At 33.3% G+C, this 22,636-nt stretch overlaps 1 protein-coding gene across 1 annotated transcript in view; it reads left to right on the top strand.

Annotated features, from left to right (window-relative positions):
* Positions 1-22,636, top strand: part of TFEC (transcription factor EC) — a 279,833-nt gene that overhangs the window by 65,781 nt on the left and 191,416 nt on the right. The window contains 1 exon segment of the mRNA XM_013990837.2: positions 3,031-3,161. Within this exon segment, the coding sequence (XP_013846291.2) occupies positions 3,147-3,161 (15 nt within the window). The 5' untranslated portion in view covers positions 3,031-3,146.

Genomic DNA, 22,636 nt, shown 5'->3' on the forward strand with positions numbered 1-22,636 from the left:
GTATATTAGATTCCAGATATAAGTGGTATCATATGGTATTTGTCTTTCTCTTTCTGACTTACTTCACTTAGTATGAGAGTCTCTAGTTCCATCCATGTTGCTGCAAATGGCATATTTAACCTTCTTACTTTCTTAATCCCCACTTCCATATACTCTAGGTGGGACAAGATGGATAGGTGGGGCTGAAGTTGTATATTTACTTCTCCCAGTAGGTTAGGATCTGATAAAACAGTTTCTTCTGAGGGAAGGTCTTATTAGGAATAAAAGAAATCTCTAGTGTATTTAAAAATGGCTACTATTCACATCCTTTGGCCAGAGACAGGAGGGAATTTTTCTCTGATTATTCATCATGAGAACTTAGAAGAGTTCCTGAAGGTAAAACTCATGGGAGTGGGAAATTACATATGTCCGGGTACCCTTGGGCCTTTTAGTCTTCTTCATGTCCTCCCTGAGCTTCCAGCAATTCATCAATTACAGTTTAGGTTTTTCTACCATGCTACTCGTTCCCAAGGAGGTTTCTGCTTATGGAGTTCTGCTTGAGTAAGTTGTGATTCTCTGTATCTGCCTGTCCATCTCTCCAATTTAGGGGGCAAGAGTTCGCCTTGTGACTTCATTTTTCTGAGAGTTTTAAGAAAAGTTGTTGATTTTTCAGTTTGTTCACTTTTCACAAGTTTTTAGGATGGAGTGACTATTTCTGAGCTTCTTATATTGGACCAGAAACCAGAAGTTACACACTTACTTATGTCTTGTTTTTGCAGTTGGTTTAGAGGTATTAGTGAAATGTTTTTCATTTTAATAAAACAGAGACACTTCACAGAGAAAGTGGGTTTTGAGGTGAGCTAAGGCAACAAAGTTTTGAAAATTCAGTGGTTTTATGGTTAAATATTAAATTGCATTTTGAAAAGGTCAACCTCTAAAAGGAATATTAAGTAACCAACTCTGTATTATAAATTCTATAAATCTTGGATACAATTTAATGATATCTTTGCAAGTGGGTATTACACCTGTTAATTAAAGTTGAAAAAATAACCAACATCCTCATTATTAGTATCTATAAGTAGCAATTCATCTGCTGGGTATCCCAGGCATATATATTTAAAGCACAATGTGCTACATAAAATCAGTGATAGTCAGTTTAATTAGCATCTGACTGGAGTTAGCAATTTAACTTCAATTTATAGGATAAAGGTTAGGTGTGGTGAGCTCATTCTATAATACTGGCGCTATTAAAATAATGAACAGTAAATTGACCACTGAATAAAAAATAAGAGTAGAGGAAAACCATCTACAAGTTTGGTAATCTGTAAAGCTACTACATCCCTATGAAAATGTGTTCTAATTTTTTTTTCTTTTTGTCTTTTTAGGGCAGCACCCAAGGCATATGGAGGTTCCCAGGCTAGGGGTCAAATTGGTGCTACAACCACTGACCTACACCACAGCCACAGCAATGCCAGATCCAAACCGTGTCCCCAACCTACACCACAGCACACAACAATGCCAGTTTCTTAACCCACTGAGTGAGGCCAGGGATCGAACCCACAACCTCATGGTTCCTAATTGGATTTGTTTCTGCTGCACCATGATGGGAACTCGTATTCTAATTTAATTTTAAAAAATGCATTTGTCTTTATGTGGTGGTACTTAAAAAACCTGAAGTCTAGTCTAGTCCTAGGTATAATGAGAAAAAAGTAATCACATTCACAGCAGTTGGTCTTAACCATCTGACTTCAAACCAGTTCTGATTTTTATAAAATTATTCAGGTTACCAGATGTTGGGGCAAATTCTCTGTACTGTTTATAATCTCACATTCAGGAATCAAGATTATTTAACCTCCTTAGTGTATTTTAAACTAGCTCATATATTATTTGGGAGTTCCGGTTGTGGCTCAGAGGATAAGATCCCCACATTGTCTCTGTGAGGATGCAGGTTTGATCCCTGACCTCACTCAGTGGGTTAAGGATCTGGCATTGCTTGCAAGCTGTGGCATAGGTCACAGATGCAGGTCAGATCTGGTGTTGCCTTGGCTGTGGCATAGGTTGTGGCAGCTCTGATTTGACTCCACTTCTAGCCTGGGAACTTCCATATGCTGCAAGTGCGGTTGTAAAAACAAACAAACAACCTCATATGTAATTTTTTTGGTCTCCAAACTATCTCAGTGGTTTTTAAATGTGTTCCTTATCCTTTCAAATTGTTCTTGTAGTGTTTGCTTTCATAAACTCATCTCACTTGTACAGCCCAGAAAAAAAAGGAAAACTAAACAAAACAACAACACTCTATGTTTTGCAACTATCTTTAAAAATCTGGCATCTTAGGAAGATGAAATAGGTGAACATAACTAAATTTCTGATACTGACTTTCTTCTGGGAATGGTTATGTCTATAACAAACTATTAGAGCTTGTGTATTTCCTAAGGTATATCTACCTCAGCATACATTTTCCTAACATTCGCTTAGACTCATTTCACTTTTAGAGCTTCAAAAATCAATGAGGTTATAATAGTTAGGGAGAAAGTAGAGGTTTTTCTATAAAAAGTGAGAGATTATTTTGGGCATAAACAGATGTGAGGAAAAAGAGCATGGAATATGAAATCACAAAGAGAATATGTATGCATTTGGTAAGAGCAAAATGACAAAGCAATAAAATTAAACAAACAAAAGAAACAGAAAACAAAAGCAAACCCACTCAAAAACCACATAGCAAGATAGCAGGGTAAGTCATTATTAAATTGTAGACTAGGTAAATTTAATCTTCAGTATACAAAGTCAAATTTTGCATTCTTATTTTTCTTCTTAGAGCCCTTTTTTGCTCATTTTGTTGCCTTGTGACTTTATGATCTCTCTTCCTCATATATGTGTCCTTGAGAAATTCTCTTTTGCTTTAAAAAACAAAAAATGAAGCCTCTTGTACGAATATATCTGTAGATTATTCTTTTACTTTCCATTTTTAAGTATGTATTTTCTATAGACCACACTGTAGAGTTTATGTATCATCTTCTGGTCTCATGGAAGTCACGTCTCCTCTCTTACCAGGAAAATTTCCCTTGAGGACAAGGTCCAAGTCTACTGCTTTCTTTGAAATATCAAAGTACTCATCTGCAGATGTACTAACTCAATAGGTACTCAGTAAATGTTAATTGGGTGAATAAATGAGCCAAAGAAAGGTATGCAAATTCTTTTACCTTTGTTAAGAATGATTATTCTTTCTTAGGACTGTTTTAAATTGCTGTAAGGGCATTTGGTGGGGCAGTTTGTTAATCTAACTTGCTTTTTGTTTGTAGAAGCTGTGGAAGTTAGCTGGTTATATAATAATGATCATACTCGTTTTGTAGTATACTTTTTGGACACAGGATTAGAGATCCAATTTGACAATTTCTCAGTGACTTTTGAAGTGATGTATATTTTTTACATTAAAAAATATGGGTAAAGATAGCAGTAGTGACCATCATGTTTACTTGGTGGAGATTGCCCAACTTAATTTTATTAAAGATTATTAAGATGGTGAGTATCTCTTTTAGTCATGGCTCTGATTTTAAGTCAGAAGAATACTACCAAGAAAGAATATATATATTGAGTAAAACTTCAGTTCATAAACACACACACACACACATCCTTCTTTTTAAACGTTGGTTTTAAAATTTTACCATAATGGGAAAGAAATATCTTAGCTCAAAATTAAAATGCTAAAATATATGATTATGCTTATTTTGCCTCAGGTAATATATTTATTTGGAATTAGTAGAAACATGAAAGATGTATTTGCCAAGATTTTTAGCTATTAAAATCTGCAGTTCCAGGGCAGTGTTTTAATCCTGTTAAAGCTAATTGAAAGGATTCTGCAGGCTTTGTCAGGTAAAGTTCAAGTTGTAACTAATATTAAAGTCAGAAAAATATAAGAACCCAAAGTAATGTGTAAATTGTGCCATATATTCTTTCCACTTGAACCTAGGGCAGTGTGAAAGAGTGCTTTCTGAGTTCACAGGGCAATTCACTGGAGATATTGGGATGAGATCTGATCTCCGAAAGGACGGTTAGTAGGTAAAAAAGACCCCTGTGTTTGGAAGTTTAAATTATGTCTTTATGGGTCCAGTAGCTCTACTAAAGACAAAAGTCTGACAGTGTTTCCATTAAAACACAACTTTCCAGAGCAAACACTGTGTCAGTGTAAAAATTTGTTCTAAGCTAAATTTGGCATCTAGATTCTAGGCTAGAAGCTTTTTTTCTTTTCCTTTCAGAAATTCATTTGGGCCAGTTTAGTGCTTAATGGTTAAAGGGGATGAATATATGAATATATGTCCAATTGCCTTTTTTTGTTTTTTTTTTTTTTGGTAGTAATGAAATTATTTTTTCATTGGTATGTGTAACTGGACAATTTAATTTTTTCCTATACAACTAAACAGACAAATTTATAAAAAGAGCAGTTTGGAATGAGGAATATTTTCAATCTTGAATGATTCTGCATATTGGGTTAAGGGATTAGTGTTCTTATTTTTATTTTTTATTTTTTATTTTATTTATTTATTTATGTATTGCTTTTTAGGGCCACACCCTCAGCATGTGGAGGTTCCCAGGCTAGGGGTCCAATTGGAGCTACAGCTGCCGGCTACGCCAGAGCCACAGCAATGCAGGATCCAAGCCGTGTCTGCAACCTACACCACAGTTCACCCCAACACCAGATCCTTGACCCACTGAATGAGCCAGGGATCAAACCCACAACCTCCTGGTTCTAGTGGGATTCGTTTCCTCTGCACCATGATGGGAACTCCTATTTATATTTATTTTTTAAATTCATATTAAAGGTGTTTTTCCATTTAGAATGCAACTCAGTCAATTTTGACATCCATTTGGAAGCCAAATATCTTTGTCTACATAGGATTTTAGTCTCTGGTCTTATTCTCCCATGGACAGATTTTGTATATAAATAATACTGATTTTCTAATGGCAGAGACATTACAAATACTTATGAATTGACTGTGTTAAGAATCTCTTGTTAGTGATGACCTAACTCAAGGAAAAGCAAATTGCAGGAAAATACAATCCTAAATTTCTGTGTGAAAGGCAGGACCAATAATTTATTGGTCTTTATTTTTATATAGGATCTTACATTATTTAATAGGTTTTGCCACAAAACCAAAAGCTCTGAATAGTCTAACCTGTAAGATTTTTAAAAGACCACTTTTGATGCTAACACTATTTCTCACTATATTATTTGATGTTCTTTACACAATTCTGAACTATATGATGGATTTTCCTAGAGGAATTTTTTTTATGCACAAAGTCTTGGAAGAAAGAATATTTCTGTGTATTTTCTTTTAAGTCCTCAATTTAGATTTCTAGAATAACTGCTTATTACATTAAAAAAATATAGGGATAATACTGTACCAATATATTTTTCAGATAAAAATAGTTTTGTATTTTTATCATTGAGAAAAAAAAAAAAACAGTAGAAAAAATTCTAGTGCTTTCTACTTCCCCCAGTTGTAAGAGCTCACTTTGAAGACCAGCAACCTTGACATCTGGGCAAAGCCATGCTGGCTCCTCTGAAGTTAGCAACTTCTTCCAAGAGGTATGGATTTATGTGATCCAAATCTTGACATGGGTATTCCCTGAAATTTCCAGGAATGTTGGCTCCTGGAACAGCACTACTTTAAAAGAAAGAGAAGGACTTACCCTCTCCCTTTTAAAATCAGCTTCGCCACACATTCTTACTTGTGTACTTCTTCTCCCATAGCTAGTGGTCGACATCTACTTACCTTAAGGCCCAGTTTCAATTATCCTTCTTCAGAGATACTTTCCAGTCTTTTTCACTCTCAGTGGGAATTACTATCTCTTTGCCTAAATCATCACTTGAATTTCTATTTTAAGAGCAGCCATAGCTGCCTTCTATCAGAATTTAAAAATAGAAATCTATATTCCTCATTTCTCTTATTTTTTTTAACCTACACGGCTAATGTATATTTTATCATTATATCCCCATCAATGTCAATGATTGTGATTTATACCTAATGGTGGTGCAGTAAACAATTTTGGCTAACCTCTTGTTCAGGCCACTATAAAAACTTTTAAATGGTCTTAAAAATCAACCCCTTCCCATCATCTTGCATATAGTGACACATGACATTCCTAAAGTAGAGGTCCAGTTGTATCATTCTTCCATTAAAAAGTATCATTGACTACTCTTCAAAATAAGTGTACACTCTTTACCTCATATTCAAGGCCTGAAGCAATCTAGCTCACTGACATCTTTTCAGTGTTACTTATTTTCTTCTTTTTATGTATCAAATTTTCAGGACCAAGTATGATACTCACTATTCATCAAATATGCTTCAAGCTTCTCTATGATAAATGCTATAGAGTAATTATAGTTCAGAGGCTAGAGATTGTTTCCAGTTACGATAGATTTAGGCAAATATAAGCCAAAGTCATCAGTATTAATCTGGTGATGCACTGTGGTGTGGAGAGTTTAGAGTTGGCTGACCATCTACAACAAAGAGATCAATAATGGAGGAAGTAATCACTTTCCCAAGTTTGTACGATCATTAGGCACAAGAACTGAGGCGTGATCATTAGGCACAAGAACTGAGGCTTAAATCCAAGGTTTACTGTGTCAACACTCCTTATATTTAACTAATAAATCTCCCTCTCTGTGTTTGTTCCATTTTCTCCCTCCTTCTTACATTTCTCTGTCTCTCTATCTTTGTTTCTGTGTGGGTATCCACATATATTGCATACATGTATATGTATGCGATGTATATTATATCTATGTTTCTATTATTCATATTTTAGGAGAAAATACTAAATGCATACATATTTCAGTTATCTGGAAAATTGGCCAAGATGGAAATTCACCAATATAGATGTTAAGTTTTTGAATTATATTTTTAAAATCAGCACTGTAAGTACAAAATTGTGTAGACACAGTTTAATATTAACTTATGTGAAAAAGAAAGGGGTTCTAGTTGACCACAAAAAAACCCAAATTTATCAAAATGTTCCTATGTACCAGAGACTTTTCTAAGATTTTTATATATATTGACTTAGTTGATCTTTTTAATAAACTCAGTAAGTAGATACTCGTCTGATTTCCTCTTTATATATAAGAAACTCAGGAACACAGATGTTCACTATCCTACCTCATTCTTTAGTTTTCCAATTGTGTCACAAATATTTAGCTGACTTCTATCATGTGCTCAGTTTTGGAGATGTATCAGTGATTATGGCAGTTCCTATCACTGGAGAGCTGGCAGTCTGCTTGGAAAGACAGAGAAAAAAGGGAGTATGAAAAGTTCCATAATGGATCAGCACACAGATCAATAGCAACACTGTGGGTAAAGGTGAGGTGGTCATTTTTTAAGAGCATGAGAGAAATCTTCCCAATGAAAGTTATCCCTAGGTTAAAATCTGGTAAATGAGAACTAGGTGCCTTGGAGAGTAAGGGGTGAGGAAGTAGTGCTCTTGTCAGAGGGAATAGCAGATGCAAAAGCTCTGAGGTGAAATAGATCATGAAGAACTTGACCATAAAGTCATACAAAGATTGATGAAGAAGTAAGTATGGTAACTCAAAAACTGGATTTAAGGGAATTGTCATAGCATTTTTCTTTTCTTTCTTTTTTTTTGCTTTTTAGGGCCACACCCATGGCATATGAAGGTCCCCAGGCTAGCGTCTAACCAGAGCTACAGCTGCTGGCCTATGCCACAGACACAGCAATGTGCTACAGCCACAGCAATACCAGATTCGAGCTGCATCTGCGACCTACACCACAGCTCACAGCAACGTCGAATCCTTAAACCACTGAGCGAGGCCAGGGATTGAACCCACAACCTCAAGGTTTCTAGTCAGATTTGTTTCCAATGCGCCATGGTGGGAACACTATCATAGCATTTTTTTTAAGGATTGTTATACGGAGAAAATAATCTTATCCCCACATTATTTCAAAGGAAGAATGATCAACAGAAATTAACATGTTAATTAACATGTTAACATGTTAGAATGTGGTGATTTACAATTTAAGATTAAAAAAAACACTTAAACTATTGGATTGATTCAAAAGCAGAATAAGTTTCAGATCTCTGTTACCAATGTCATTTAATTGCAGATTGGAAGATTTTCCTTTTCATGAATTATTCGAGGTTCTGTTTTTCTTTCTCTCATTGGGAAGGAGCTTAAAATGTTCTCAAAGATACTTTTCACCTCATGTACCCTTCAAACCATTACTAGTTTGGAGAGGGTGCTGTTAAGAAAAGAATGTCAATGAAATGTTGCTGAGTACACAATTTGTAGAAAAGGAGAAATATCTGATAATATTTGAAGTTCACTTTGTAAGCAGTCTTAAAGTTCATGGGTCAAAACTTTACATGCTTTGGAGAATTAGTAAAGGAATATAAATTTATGATCTTTTATTGTATACAATTGGCAGTTTAGGAATGAAAAGTAGGATATATCACAGGTAATTCTAGTCATATACATATATTTTTAGCATTTTTAGTATTCCAGACATTCTATTTTGATAGGATACATGTTTTGGAGGTCCTTAACATTAATACAACAGTTTTTATTTTTTAATTTTCACCTGAAACAGTCCCTTAAAAGTGAAATAATTCTATGTGATATATGAAATGGTCTAGTACAATAGTTAAACATCATTTTAAATATAATTTATATTGAATAAATATTTTTTAAGAACAATTTTATTGGTAAAAATTTGGAACCCAAGGGTTTGAATTGAAGGTATGGAAGTTTTTAACATTGGCTGAGATGCCTTCTCTCCCTTGACCTCTAACTGATTGTGAATCATATACCAAAGAGTTTTGCTGTAAAATTCCCAGTGATGGTTCAAATAGTGGCAGATTAAGTCAGGTAGTTAATGAATTTACCAATGGAAAATAGTTCCAATGTTATTGTTGCTGCTTTAATGATATTACTTCGCTTCTTCTAAAATATCTGGCATTTTCACATAGATCCTGAAGGGAATATGTCAGAAGAATATCTGTGAGATATGAGGAAGCAAATGTAGAGACAGAAATTACATAATTATATAGTTTCCAATCTATTTCAGTGCAAGCAGTTTACTAACTGTTTATAATAAGCAGGAGAGGGAAATTTGGAATTGTGAGCTGGCAGAATATTCTGCTTTCTCTTTTTCCTATGGAATACTGAATTATCATTCTTCTAGAATCTGATCCTTGAAGGTAAAATCCAACTTTCTTGAAGTATTGATATTGTTACCCTGCATTTGCTAACAAATCATTGCATATTGTTAGCAATAAATTCATTGTGTCTTATAGCATTACAAGTTGGGAAACATTGTGAAGGATAATCATAAAGCAGTCAAGACCTTAAAAAATGAAGACAAGAACAAGTGAATGGTCATTTGGAGTTGGTCTTGTTCAATTTCTCTGCTCCTAAATGTGGCATCATTATTTTAGGATAGTGCCCATGATGTGACTAGCCAGAAATAGAGAGGGAGAAATATTTAGTTTGATAAACTGTGCCAGGAGAGAAGAAGGGGTTTGGAATGAAGTTCCTTGAATTCTGTAGGGGGTGGAAGGGATTTAGCGGGAGGTGCTAACATCAATCTAGAGCATCCTCCTTATTTCAGGTATGGAATGTTAAGAGAGAAAAATCATTAGAATGAAAGTACTTTTTAAAACTATCATTTACCTTTCATTTGTATTAAGAAAAATAGCTTAGGAGTTCCCGTCGTGGCGCAGTGGTTAACGAATCTGACTAGGAACCATGAGGTTGCGGGTTCGGTCCCTGCGCTTGCTCAGTGGGTTAACGATCCAGCGTTGCCGTGAGCTGTGGTGTAGGTTGCAGACGCGGCTTGGATCCCGTGTTGCTGTGGCTCTGGCGTAGGTGGGGGGCTACAGCTCCAATTCGACCCCTAGCCTGGAACCTCCATATGCCGCGGGAGCGGCCCAATAAATAGCAAAAAGACAAAAAAAAAAAAAAAAAAAAAAAAGAAAAATAGCTTAGTATTTTAATTAATCATGAGTGAAAGAAGTTAAATTTAAAAGAGAATAATTGGCATTCTAAAAATGAGGAATAGGCAAGCCACAGGCTCTGAAAGATGTATTTTTGCAGATGTTATGTAAGAGTCAATTAATTCATGGAACTATTTTTGCCATCCTAATGTTAATGTTAGAGCATCTTATGAAAGAGAGGTTAAAAAGATACATTTATTAACTTTAGAATCATGGTTGGTTATTTTTGTTTAGCTTTATCAAAAGGTCAATCTAAAAAGTTCTGTCATTTATAGCACTGCGAATGAACTAACCAAATACATATACAGTTGCAGGTAACAGTGACAACTATATAACTTTGAATGAATAATTGGTCTAACTTCACTGGCACTAATAATTTCATTTTGGCTTCATCTTGGGCTTATTTTATTTTTATGACACTTAATAAAATCTGTAAACCAACTTAAAAATATTACTCAACAATTATATACTTTGGGTTTTTAAACATATTTTATTTAAGCCAAGAAGTTATTGGCCTATTCTTTGGACATAATTGCTTTGTAGAGTATGGGATTCTATCATCTATTTAATGGAGACTAGCAAATGGAATCAAGTTAGCTTAAGTAAGTTTTATGGGTATGTGTAAAGAATGTTCTCTCTCACAGAAATAATTTAAAATTTATGGAATTTCTACTCAAAAGCTGATCTCTGGCTTTGCTTTCTTTTAGTTTAAAAACTCTGTGTTGTATTCTTTTCAGTAGTATAAAAAATAATCACATCATATACATTCTCCCTTAAATAAAATATAATTTCTTATCATAGTCTAAAACACTTTGTATAATCTGGTTCCTATTTTCCTACTTCAGTCCCCAATCATTCTTTCTCTCTTTATACTAAAAACTGGTTTAACAGTTCTTTAAACTTAGTTTGATTACCTCTAATGAGGAGCTTTTACATATGCTGTTCCATCTGCCCTGCTCTTTGCATGCCTAGCTTCTTTTCACTCAAGTTAATTGTCCGGTTTGTCAGTGGGCTTTCTTCTTTAAGTCAGCTTCTGTTTGTTAGTATTTATGTTAGCATTTGTTATTCTGTTGAAATTTTGACAACCCCATTAACCCGAAGTTCTTTGAGAGCAGAGACCCTTAAACTACTTCATTATTTATCCACAGCAGCCAGCAAATGCTGGATATGTAGTAGCTGTTCAATTAATTACTAATCAATGAAAACAACTACAGTCATTGAAAGTTAATGGAGTACTTAATTAGTGCTAAGCTCTGAAATAGAAACCTTCAAACAACTGTAAGATACCTATTGAAACTGATACTTGAAAAGCAATGGATTCTTGAAGATTTTGAAAACATGTAAAGATGTATAAGGCATACCCAGGAAACACTGGGTAGGATTGTTTATTTTGGAATTCTCTTTCAGAATTATAATAATGGTCAAATATTGAAAATTTCCAGAAGCTGGGTAGACTCACAAGAGATAATTTCTTTAAAAACCCTGATAACATTGGGGTTAGCTCTTACCTTGTGAAAATATAATATGCCATGTCAAAACCAAATCTCAGATCAGATCTTGGCTGACAAATGTGTAAAAAGTCATTTTTATTAGAATGGCTGTGACTCACTTTAGAAAGTAGAGTAAATACTATTGCTAAATGTTCAGCAACTTGTTAAAGTACTGTTATTTGTTATAAACAGTGGATTTATGACAGTACAGAAGAGAATTTACTTGTATCATTAGAAGTCTATGGAAGATTATATGCTGAAATGTTTTAATCAGATCTTAAAGTTACTTGGTTTATTCTGTAGGTAACCCAGTAAAAATATTTTAGCAAAGCCTGAAAAGATGCTGGAAGGCCAAGCAAAAATGCCAAGAATTGGGTTAATTGGCATAATACAAGGTGGCTGGGCACAGTTGGGGAAAGTGTCAGAGTAGGGAGAATCCCTACCAAGAAAGACGGTTTGTGCAATTAGCTCTCTGAACTTTAACCCTTCCAGAATAATTAATGAGTAACAGAGGGGATCAAGACAAAGACACAAAGTGATATGGTGGGTGCTAGCAAGTAATACATCAAAGAATGCTCGTAATTGGCCCTGTGGCTTTCATTCTTTGCCCTATTTCTTTCAATTCATTGACTCAAAATAATGGGTTCAGGTTCATTATCAACAGGTTTTTAGCTGTAAGAGTACAACATTACAACAAAGCTTGGATTGTAGCAGTGTTGATGGTTAAGTAAGAAGTTGTAGTTGGTAACCACTCTTTGAGGAGGGAAAATAACAGATTTCTTCTAAATGAATCAACAGCTTTTACACACATACTCAGAATCTTGAAAGCCTTAAATTCTCCAACTCTACAATGCTGGAATATGGTTGGTGTGGGCAGGTATGTGTATTTCTCTTTGAATGTTTGATGTTTGAATTTCTGGTGAAAGATTTATACTCTGCATATTAATTTAAATGAAATTGAATTATTGGCATATGCACACAAAGACACAGAGAGTTTTGTCAGTCTAAGCATGTAACTGTAGATGCTTTCTTATATTTTTGAATTATAAATTTGCAGAATTTTTATTTCCTTTGATTACTTACTTTAGATCATAATGGGAGAAAAAGTGGAAAGTTTTCTGGGAAATTTCTAAGTTCTGAATCTTTTAACTTAGTAGATTTATAAGAATTTATATTGTGCACAAGATATGTATATATTTTCAAGATTTATGCTTTGTTATTTTATTTAATTTTATGTGGTCATTATATAAGTCAGGGTAAAATTTGTTTTTTCATTTTTATATTTAAATATCTTTTTTATTAATCTCTCCAAAGTCCTTGAGCTTAGCATTGCAGTTAATTTATATTGTCATACTGGTAGAGTCCATCTCAATTTTATAAATTAGATATCATTATGCTATTGCAAATATCAGAATTTAAAACTAATTAATACATCTAATGTTTATCATTTAAAATTTCAAACATTTTCATAGTGATTAATGTGATCATTTTTTCCTAACTAAAAACTTAGTTGCAAATTTTGAACTAGAATTTTATTAAAAGCTTTTATATTTTCAAGATTTATTATGTTGCCCTTTTTGAAAGGGTGGTTTACTGGTAAATAAGCCTTTTGTTATTAATCTTTCAGTCAAGTTTCTCTCAAACTTTTAATACAAATTGTAGTCAAATACTGAATATGAGATTGATTGAGTTAGGCATTTAGCTTTGGGATTCCCATTAATTAAACATCTATTAAAATGTATTGGCAGATCCTCCTTGCCTGCCTGCTTGTAGCTCTCTCAAATGTCTTACCTAAATAAATCTATTTCTTGCCTATCAAAAAAAATGTATTAAAAATGATTGATGGAGATGAGATTGACTAGAAACATATATGTATATGTTTATACACAATTGCATTATTCTCATGATAATGAAATCTGTACCAATTACCTGGCATGTGTCTATTGAGAATACAGTTTGCCAACAAAAAAAAATTGACATCACTAATTCATATGAGCATATTGTTGGAAATCATTATGTTTACGATCATTATGATTCACTCTAATAAATCCATGAATTTACAAGTTTGGTTGTAGTTTTCCTGGTAGACAGTGTTTAATTTAGCATGTTTTCTTTCTGCTTTAGATCATAATGATACGTTAGATTTTAAATGAAGAAGATACTCATTTTTTCTCATCAGTAATAGAATCTACCTTTTCATTTTGTTTAATTAATGATTTGTTAGTAAATAATTTTGGCCAAGTATTTCCCATATTGAGTTAAAATTTTCTTGGACTTAAAATTTTAGAGTTTTAAAGATACTTAGCATCTTTTGACTTTAGTTTATCAAGTTAATCTAGCAAAAAGTCCTCCTAGCTCTAATAGGCTAAGCTAAATCTGGGTGAAATAGTAAATTTAGGAGTGAGGCTTTTGGAGGATTTGTTTCTGAAGGTTAAATTGTCTGCTTACTGTGAAGAGAATGTGTATGCAGACACACTCATTACTTTTGTATACATCCCATGCTATAATGAGTATTAGCTAAGCATTTCCTGATATAACAAACATTCTTATGGATGGATTAGAAAATCAAAGGTGTCATCATTAAGCTCACAGTCTACTAGGGGAGAAAAATGTGTTAATAAATAATAACAATACAAAAGTATTCAATCTGTAATGAAGATATGAATAAAATTCTTTCCAAACAGAAGAAAGGAGCAATTAAATATGCCCAGGGGTGGGGTGGGGTCTCCTAGAAGACTTCATAGAAAAGGTGGCATTTAAATTTGGGGCTTGACTGATAAGTAAACATTAATCTAATCAGACAGGAAAGGTGAAAGGTGGAGAGGTTGTATTATATAAAGTTACTGAGGCATAAAGAGCATACTAAGTTCAAATAGCAGCAAGTTGCTTAAACAATTACTTTGAGTACTAAGTACTGGTTGGAAAGTCGTGGGGATATTAGGCTAATTTGCTCTATGAGATCAGATTGAAAAGTACCTTGAATCTATGCTAAAGATTTTGGACTTAATTCTAGGGGCTATGTGGGAACTCTGAAATATCTATAAGAGCATGCTTTAGGAAAACCAGTGTATAGGTAGTGAGTAGCTTATCTGAAGAGAGCAGAGACTTGTGGCTAATAGTAAGAACTTCTTGGAGGTTGCTATGATTATTTAAACAGTAAACTATGACCTACTCAACTGAGGCAAGAGCAATGGGCATGTAGAAGAGTAGAGTGGATTTAAAGAATATTGCTGACATGTATTCCACAGATTTTTGATACTTCCTTATAAAAAAGTTGGTATCCTTGAGGCAACCCCCAGGATGTGTGAGTGTGTGTGTGTGTGTGTGTTTGAGACCTTGTAGGTACAATATTTCTTTGTGAGAAAATAATGAGATGGACATTAAAAGAATAGCATCATTGAGCTGTAATTCATACACCATTCAGTTCGTCCACTTAAAATGTACAATTCAATTTTTTTAGAATATGCAAATATCACCACAGTCTAATTATACAATATTCTCATCATTCTTCCTCAGAAACACTGTAACTATTAATAGTCACTCCTTACTATACCCTTTTTCCCAACTCTGGGAAACAACTACAGTGCTTTCTACTATTTTTCTAGTCTCATCATTTCATTTAAATGAATTCATACAATATATAGTCTTTTGTGATAGGCTTTGTCTTAGCATAGTGTTTTCAAGTTTTATCCATATTAGAGCAGGTATCAGAATTTTGTTCTTCATTCTTTTTTATTAGCAAATATTTCATTGTATGAACACATTTCATTTTATGGATTGATGGACATTTGGATTGCTTCTACTTTTTAGCTATTTTGAATAATGCTGCCATAATATACATGTGTAAGTTTTTATGTGGAGATTTTTTTTACGTTTCACTTGGGTAGACCAAGATGTCTAATTGCTTGATCACATAGGAGATTTATGTTTAACATTTTAAAGAACTGCCAAATTGTTTTCCAAAATGACTGCACAATTAATTTTACATTCCTACCAGAAATGCATTAAAGTTGCAATTTCTCCACCTTCTCATCTATACTTTTTATTATTTGTCTTTTAGTTATAGTCAACCTACTGTGTGCGTGAGGTCGTTGTGGTTTGGATTTACATTTCCCTAATGAATAAAGATGTTTAGCATTTTTTCATGTGCTTATTGGCTATTTGTAAATCTTCTTTGGAGAAATGTCTATTCAGATTCTTTGCCCATTTTTAAATTGGGTTCTCTCCATTTTTTTTATTATTGAGTTGTAAGAATTCTTTACATATATTGGATAAAAGCCCCTGTGAGTAAATGATTTTCAAATATTTTCTCTCATGTGGGTGGTTTTTTACTTTCTTTATGATGTCTTTATTTATTTACCTATTTTGCTTTTTAGGGCTGTATCTGAGGAAGTTCCAGGCTAGGGGTTGAATCAGAGTTACAGCTGCTGGCCTACACACAGCCACAGCAGTGCAGAATCCAAGCCACATATGTGGCCTACACCACAACTCACAGCAACACCAGATCCCTAACCCGCTGAGCGAGGCCAGGGATTCAACCCACATCCTCATGGATACTAGTCAGTTCATTACCCGCTGAGCCATGACAGGAACTCCCTTGATGATGTCTTTAGAAGTACAAATCTTTTTTTTTTTTGCCATTTCTTGGGCCGCTCCCGCGGCATATGGAGGTTCCCAGGCTAGGAGTTGAATCGGAGCTGTAGCTGCTGGCCTACGACAGAGCCACAGCAATGCGGGATCCGAGCCACGTCTGCAACCTACACCACAGCTCATGGCAACGCCAGATCCTTAACCCACTGAGCAAGGCCAGGGATCGAACCCGCAACCTCAGGGTTCCTAGTCGGATTTGTTAACCACTGAGCCACGACAGGAACTCCAGAAGTACAAATCTTTTTAACCTTGAAAGTCAATTTATATACTCTTTTTCATCACTTGTATTTTAAAGATCATCTCTAAGAAGTCATTGGTTAACCCAAATACACAAAGATTTCTTTCTGTGTTTTTTTCTAATAATTTTATAGTTTTAGCTCCTATAAGGTCTAGGATTTCTTTTAAGTCATTTTTAGTGTATCATGTGAGTAAAGGATTCAGCTTTATTATTTTTATCCTGTTGTCTCAGCATGATTTGTTGAAAAGATTATTCTTTTCCATTTTATTTTTGAGTACCCTTGTTGAAAATCAATTGGCCATAAAGGTAAGGGCTTATTTCTGGATTTTCAATTCTATTCTACTGATTTATGTCTATCCTTAACTAGTATTACATTGTATTGATTACTGTAGCTTTCCTGTAAGTTTTGAAGTTGAGGATAGTAAGTCTTCCAACTAAATTCTTTATTATTCTTTTTTAAGATCTGTTTTGGCTATCCTCAGTTCATTAAATTTCCAAATGAATTTTAGGGTCAGTTTATCAATTCAGCGTAACAAACACAGGGACTTTAATAAGGATTTTGTTAAATCTGTAGATATTTTTGGTACATATTTCATCCTAGACAGAATTAAATATTCCTATCCATACACGTGAGGTAGCTCTTCAAATATTTAGGTCTTTGTTTTCTTTCAACAATATTTTATAGTTTTAGGATAAAAGTGTTACACTTTCATTAAATTTATTTCCAAGTATTGTATTCTTTTTGATGCAGTTGTAAATGATACTGTTTTCTCAATATCATTGTTTGGATTGCTCATTGTGGTTTATAGAAATATAATTATTGTTTATTGATCTTGTATCCTGCAACTTTGGTGAATCTACTAGTTTTAATAGTATTACAGTATTCCTTAGGATTGTCTATGTACAAGATCATGTCATTTGCAAATGAAGATAATTTTTTCTTTTCCAATCTGGATGCCTTTTATTTATTTATTTAGTCTAATTGCTCTGGCTAGACTCTCTAGTATAATGTTGAATAGAAGTAGTACAACATCCTTGTCTTGTTCCTGATCTTAAAGGGATAGCTTTCAGACTTTCAGCATTAATTGTGAGCTTAGCTATGTTTTTTTTTCAAAGATATCCTTCATCAAGTTGAGGAAGCACCCTGCTATTCCCAGTTTGCTGAGTGTTAAAAAAGGGAAAAAAAAACAAAAACAAAAACAAAAAACACAAAAAAACAGCATGGGGAAATTCCTAGGCTATAATCAAACCTGCGCCATAGTAGTAACAGTAACCAAGCCACAACAGTGACAACACCAGATCCTTAACCCACTGAGCAACGAGGGAACTCCTAGTGTTTTTTTGTTTTGTTTTGTTTTGTTTATATATTTTTTTAATTTTCCCACTGTACAGCAAGGGGGTCAGGTTATCCTTACATGTATACATTACAATTACATTTTTTCCCCCACCCTTTCTTCTGTTGCAACATGAGTATCTAACAAAGTTCTCAATGCTATTCAGCAGGATCTCCTTGTAAATCTATTCTAGGTTGTGTCTGATAAGCCCAAGCTCCCGATCCCTGCCACTCCCTCCCCCTCCCATCAGGCAGCCACAAGTCTCTTCTCCAAGTCCATGATTTTCTTTTCTGAGGAGATGTTCATTTGTGCTAGATATTAGATTCCAGTTATAAGTGATATCATATGGTATTTGTCTTTGTCTTTCTGGCTCATTTCACTCAGGATGAGATTATCTAGTTCCATCCATGTTGCTGCAAATGGCATTATGTCATTCTTTTTTATGGCTGAGTAGTATTCCATTGTGTATATATACCACCTCTTCCGAATCCAATCATCTGTCGATGGACATTTGGGTTGTTTCCATGTCCTGGCTATTGTGAATAGTGCTGCAATGAACATGCGGGTGCATGTGTCTCTTTTAAGGAGAGTTTTGTCCGGATAGATGCCCAAGAGTGGGATTGCGGGGTCATATGGAAGGTCTATGTATAGATTTCTAAGGTATCTCCAAACTGTTCTCCATAGTGGCTGTACCAGTTTACATTCCCACCAGCTTGTTTTGTTTTGTTTTTATCACAAAACTCTGTTGAACTTTTTCAGATGCTCTCTCTGCCTCTATTGAGATGTACACTTGGTTTTGACAGGATAGAATTAAAATTTTTTTTAAAATTAGCTGTCCATGGATACACATATACAATATCATAAGGCTCCTTAAACATTTTCTAACAAATTTTATTTTTAATAATACGTATTTTTAAGAGAAGTGTTTGGGCTCAACTACAAAAGCATGATTTGTGTATCCCATACTTCAGTATCCCATACTGAATATATCTTTTAGTATAAGATTTAAAGTACATTGTTTATGTCTATAAAATAAAGATTAATCAGTTTTATAAACACAAACGAGCTTGTGGCTGAACCGTATTTTTGGATTTATGCATTTTCAATAAAAACAGAATAAGGGCTAATCTTTGGGAAAGAAATGAAGAATAAATAAATTTATTTCATAGAATCCTGTATGTACTTCTATTATGAAAAATACACAATTTCTAGTTTAGGTAATACCGTGTGTTTTACTTAAAATGGTGGCATACATTATTGAAAGTGGGTTTCTGCTTTGATATGAGGTATTTGAACTTGAGAAATCAAGCACATTATCAAAGACAGTGAGGCATTATAAGCAGATGTTTAGATCAGAATATTAAGTTATTACCATTTATAGGAGAGTTATTTTAAATGAGATTTATGTATTATATGGCAGCTGCAGAAATTCTCTCACTGAACCCTTTACATAATTACAGCAATCATTATAAATAGACTAAAGAAATCTCTTTAAATCTAATAAAGTACAATTTTAGGTAAAGGAAGGAGGGATATTTTTCAAATTCATTAGTTATTCTTAAAATAATGTTATTTCTTAAATGTACCTTTGATTATATAGTCTATTAAAATCTCAGTTCAGGATAAATATTTCTGTATTGCTACATATTTGAGTTGCCCTTTAAATGCCTAATACCTTGATTCATATTCAGGCTTTTTTTTTTAACTTTAGTCTGCCTGCTGTGATGAAAGAGTCATCTCATCTTGTATTAATTTCACCTGATATATAGAATATCATTATGTCATAGCTGTTGGGGTAAGCCTCAATTTCAGAGAATCTCTAAACTTTGAAAGTAATATTTTAAACATTTTTTGTGTTTTTCCTTTTCATTAAGGTGTCTATTTTAGCATCACTTAATATAGTGAAAATATTAACTTGTTGATCAGCATATTTTAAGAATTCCTCTTCTTATACAACAATCAAATAAAATAGTTTAAAATATGTATGTGAATATACTTTATCATTTGAATCTTTGCCTTGTTTTCCTTTAATCATTATGCATGGAGAATATAGATCACGTTCAGATTTATAGCTTAGAGGAATATTTTAAGTTGATTTAATTGTGCACAACTTTAGTGACTATGTGTGTGTCTATGTGCTGCTTTGGGGGTTTATGCCCTTATTTTTTTTGTTCAGTCATGCTCTTCTTAGGGTGTTATTTCTTCAAATATATTTTTGAAAATGTATTTTTAATGCTTGTCTGTTAACAGAAACATGGATAGCCATATTGTTAAATTTGATTTTTAACTACACAATAAAGATGTCTAAGCATGCACCATAATTTGGTCATAGTAGAACATTATTACTTTAAAAGAAAATTTTGTTGTTGAAACTTCAATTTAAGTCTACTAGATACTCATATTTATGGTAATATATATTAAAAAGTGACATTTCTAACCAATTGCCAAATAGAATATGTACACTGAATGTGTTTCTTTTTATTTCCAATGGGTTTATATTTGTTTTCTTCAGGTTTAACTCATAACCTAATGATACTCACTTCTGAGAGTATAATACGAGATTCTTAAGTACCAAAACTCTAAAATAACTAACATTATAATTTTGTATTGGATGATCTGAGTGAATTTACTTGTTCAATATTTGTTCATAAATATTACATTTAAAAGTAATCATATTTTCAAATAAATACGTGTTAGGAGTTATCTGTATAAATCAACCAAAATAATCCATTTGGTTGCTTTAGGGATTAATCTTCTTTCTTTCATTCTTTGGTGACAAAGAAACAATACATGGATATACTTGACATTTTAATACAAAAAAGCACATTGAATTTTATAGGTTTTACTAAGAATTAGCAAGGTTAGACTTGTTTGGAAATTTTGAAAATGGCTGTATACTCACACACACATTTGCATGCCTTTAGATTGCTTTATATATATGCATATATTTATGTATATATAAAATAAGTAGTATGCATATTTATATTTCATATTATTTAATGAATAATTTAATATCATTTTGCATATGTATATGTTTAAATAATTTATCTTAAAGAAGCATATGTGAGCAAATCAGAGTATATATACATCATCACTGGAGGCTAAAAATGGTTAAATATCTTGATAGATTAAAATTGCTCCAGACCAGTAATTTGAGGTAAATTTCTAAAAATACTTTTAATTTGATGGGTAGAGAGATTAATTGTGCTTGGCAAATGACTATTTAGAAAGCTTTTGTTATATACATATATAATTTTACACATAATATAAAAACCCTGAACTCATCAACTAAATCAGGGGCAGTGATAAGGGGAGAAATGGAAAGATTTTTAAACTACTGTTTAACACATAATGGTGTAGGATTAAGCATTAATTATGACATATCTGAAAAAACAGCAGTGCTCACTAAAAACCTACATGAATAAATCATGCCAATCTAAAATTATAGTTAAGAATCGTGACAACAGACCATTATTTCATCAACCTACCAGTGAGGCTCTAGCAGCATTTCAGAGAATATAGTCTTTGAACTTTTTCCTCTTCAACATTTTTTTCATTAACAAGAAGTGTGCATCAAATATGTGCATAGGATTATTCAAGCTCTTTATTTCTTATTGAGTCAATTCTGATGAGACATATTTTTAGGGATTTGTAAATTTTGTTTTCAAGATCAGAGCCATATCAGTATCTATAATATTCTCTAATTACATTTTAGTCTCTTGTTTATCTGTGGTTATATCCCTCTTTTAATTCATTATATTGTGTTTGTTTCCTCTATTCTTTTGATCCATTTCGCCAGAGATCTGTTTTGTCAGGCTTTTTTTCCTCAAACAATCAACTTCAACTTTGTTGAACTTCTCTAGAGTGCCTGTAGGTACTATTTCATTGAATTTAAAAAATAATCGCTCTTTCTTTGCATGAGAACTCAACATAGTTAAGAATCAAGCATGGAGAAATGTAATGTTGGCAAACCAGAAATTTAACGAATCTTAGTGAATTATATGTATCTGTTTTTCCTACTATCTAAAAGTTGTGTTCTTATATCTGTTATTTCTTCATGATGTGTTCTTCATTGCATGTTCTTCATTTGTGCTGTTTCAATGTGTTAAGGTGCAGTGAATTCTATTCTTGGAAATACCCTTGGAAAACATAAACATTATGGAATTCCTGTTGTGGTGCAGTGGAAATGAATCTGATTAGTATCCATGAGGATGTGAGTTCAATCCCTGGCCTTGCTCAGTGGGTCATGGATCTGGCTTTGCCATGAGCTGTGGTATAGGTCACAAATGTGGCTCAGATCCCATGCTGCTGTGGCTGTGGCGTAGGCTGCTGGCTACAGCTCTGATTCCACTCCTAGCCTGGGAACTTCCACATGCCATGGGTATAGCCTTAAAAAGCAAACATAAATAAATAAATAAATGTTATTATAAAAATGAGAAAGTGGATTTTTGTTAAATAGCCTGCATATAAATTAAAGAACTAGATATATCTAATAGATTTTCTGCAGCTACTTTATAACTTTGGGACATATTTTTTTGCCCTTTACCTTTAGATTTATTATTTATTATTAAGACTTGTGAAGGCAAAACATTCTTTTCTGGTAGAAAATAATCATTAGAATTTTATTACATAGATGATCTGTTCATATACAAATCAGCTTTTCTTCCACCTTGTTAATTATTCCAAAAATTTTTAGTCAAATTATTCAAAAAACTATATTGTTTGGAATATTAGAGCTTTTTAGTGTCAGGGACTCAGCTTAGTTATTTCTTTGACATAGATGGTATGTTTCCCAGGTTTTTGTCTTTCCATTGATTTATACATCCACACTACACACCTGCAATTTACTCTCCTACCCTTTTAGTTTTTAGAGTCAAATTCTCTGAAACTTTGTTTGTAAATTGCACTTAATGTAATGCTTAAACTATTTCCAGGCTTAGCAA

This window comes from Sus scrofa, chromosome 18 (assembly GCF_000003025.6).
Source record: "Sus scrofa isolate TJ Tabasco breed Duroc chromosome 18, Sscrofa11.1, whole genome shotgun sequence".
NCBI classification, from domain to species: domain Eukaryota; kingdom Metazoa; phylum Chordata; class Mammalia; order Artiodactyla; family Suidae; genus Sus; species Sus scrofa.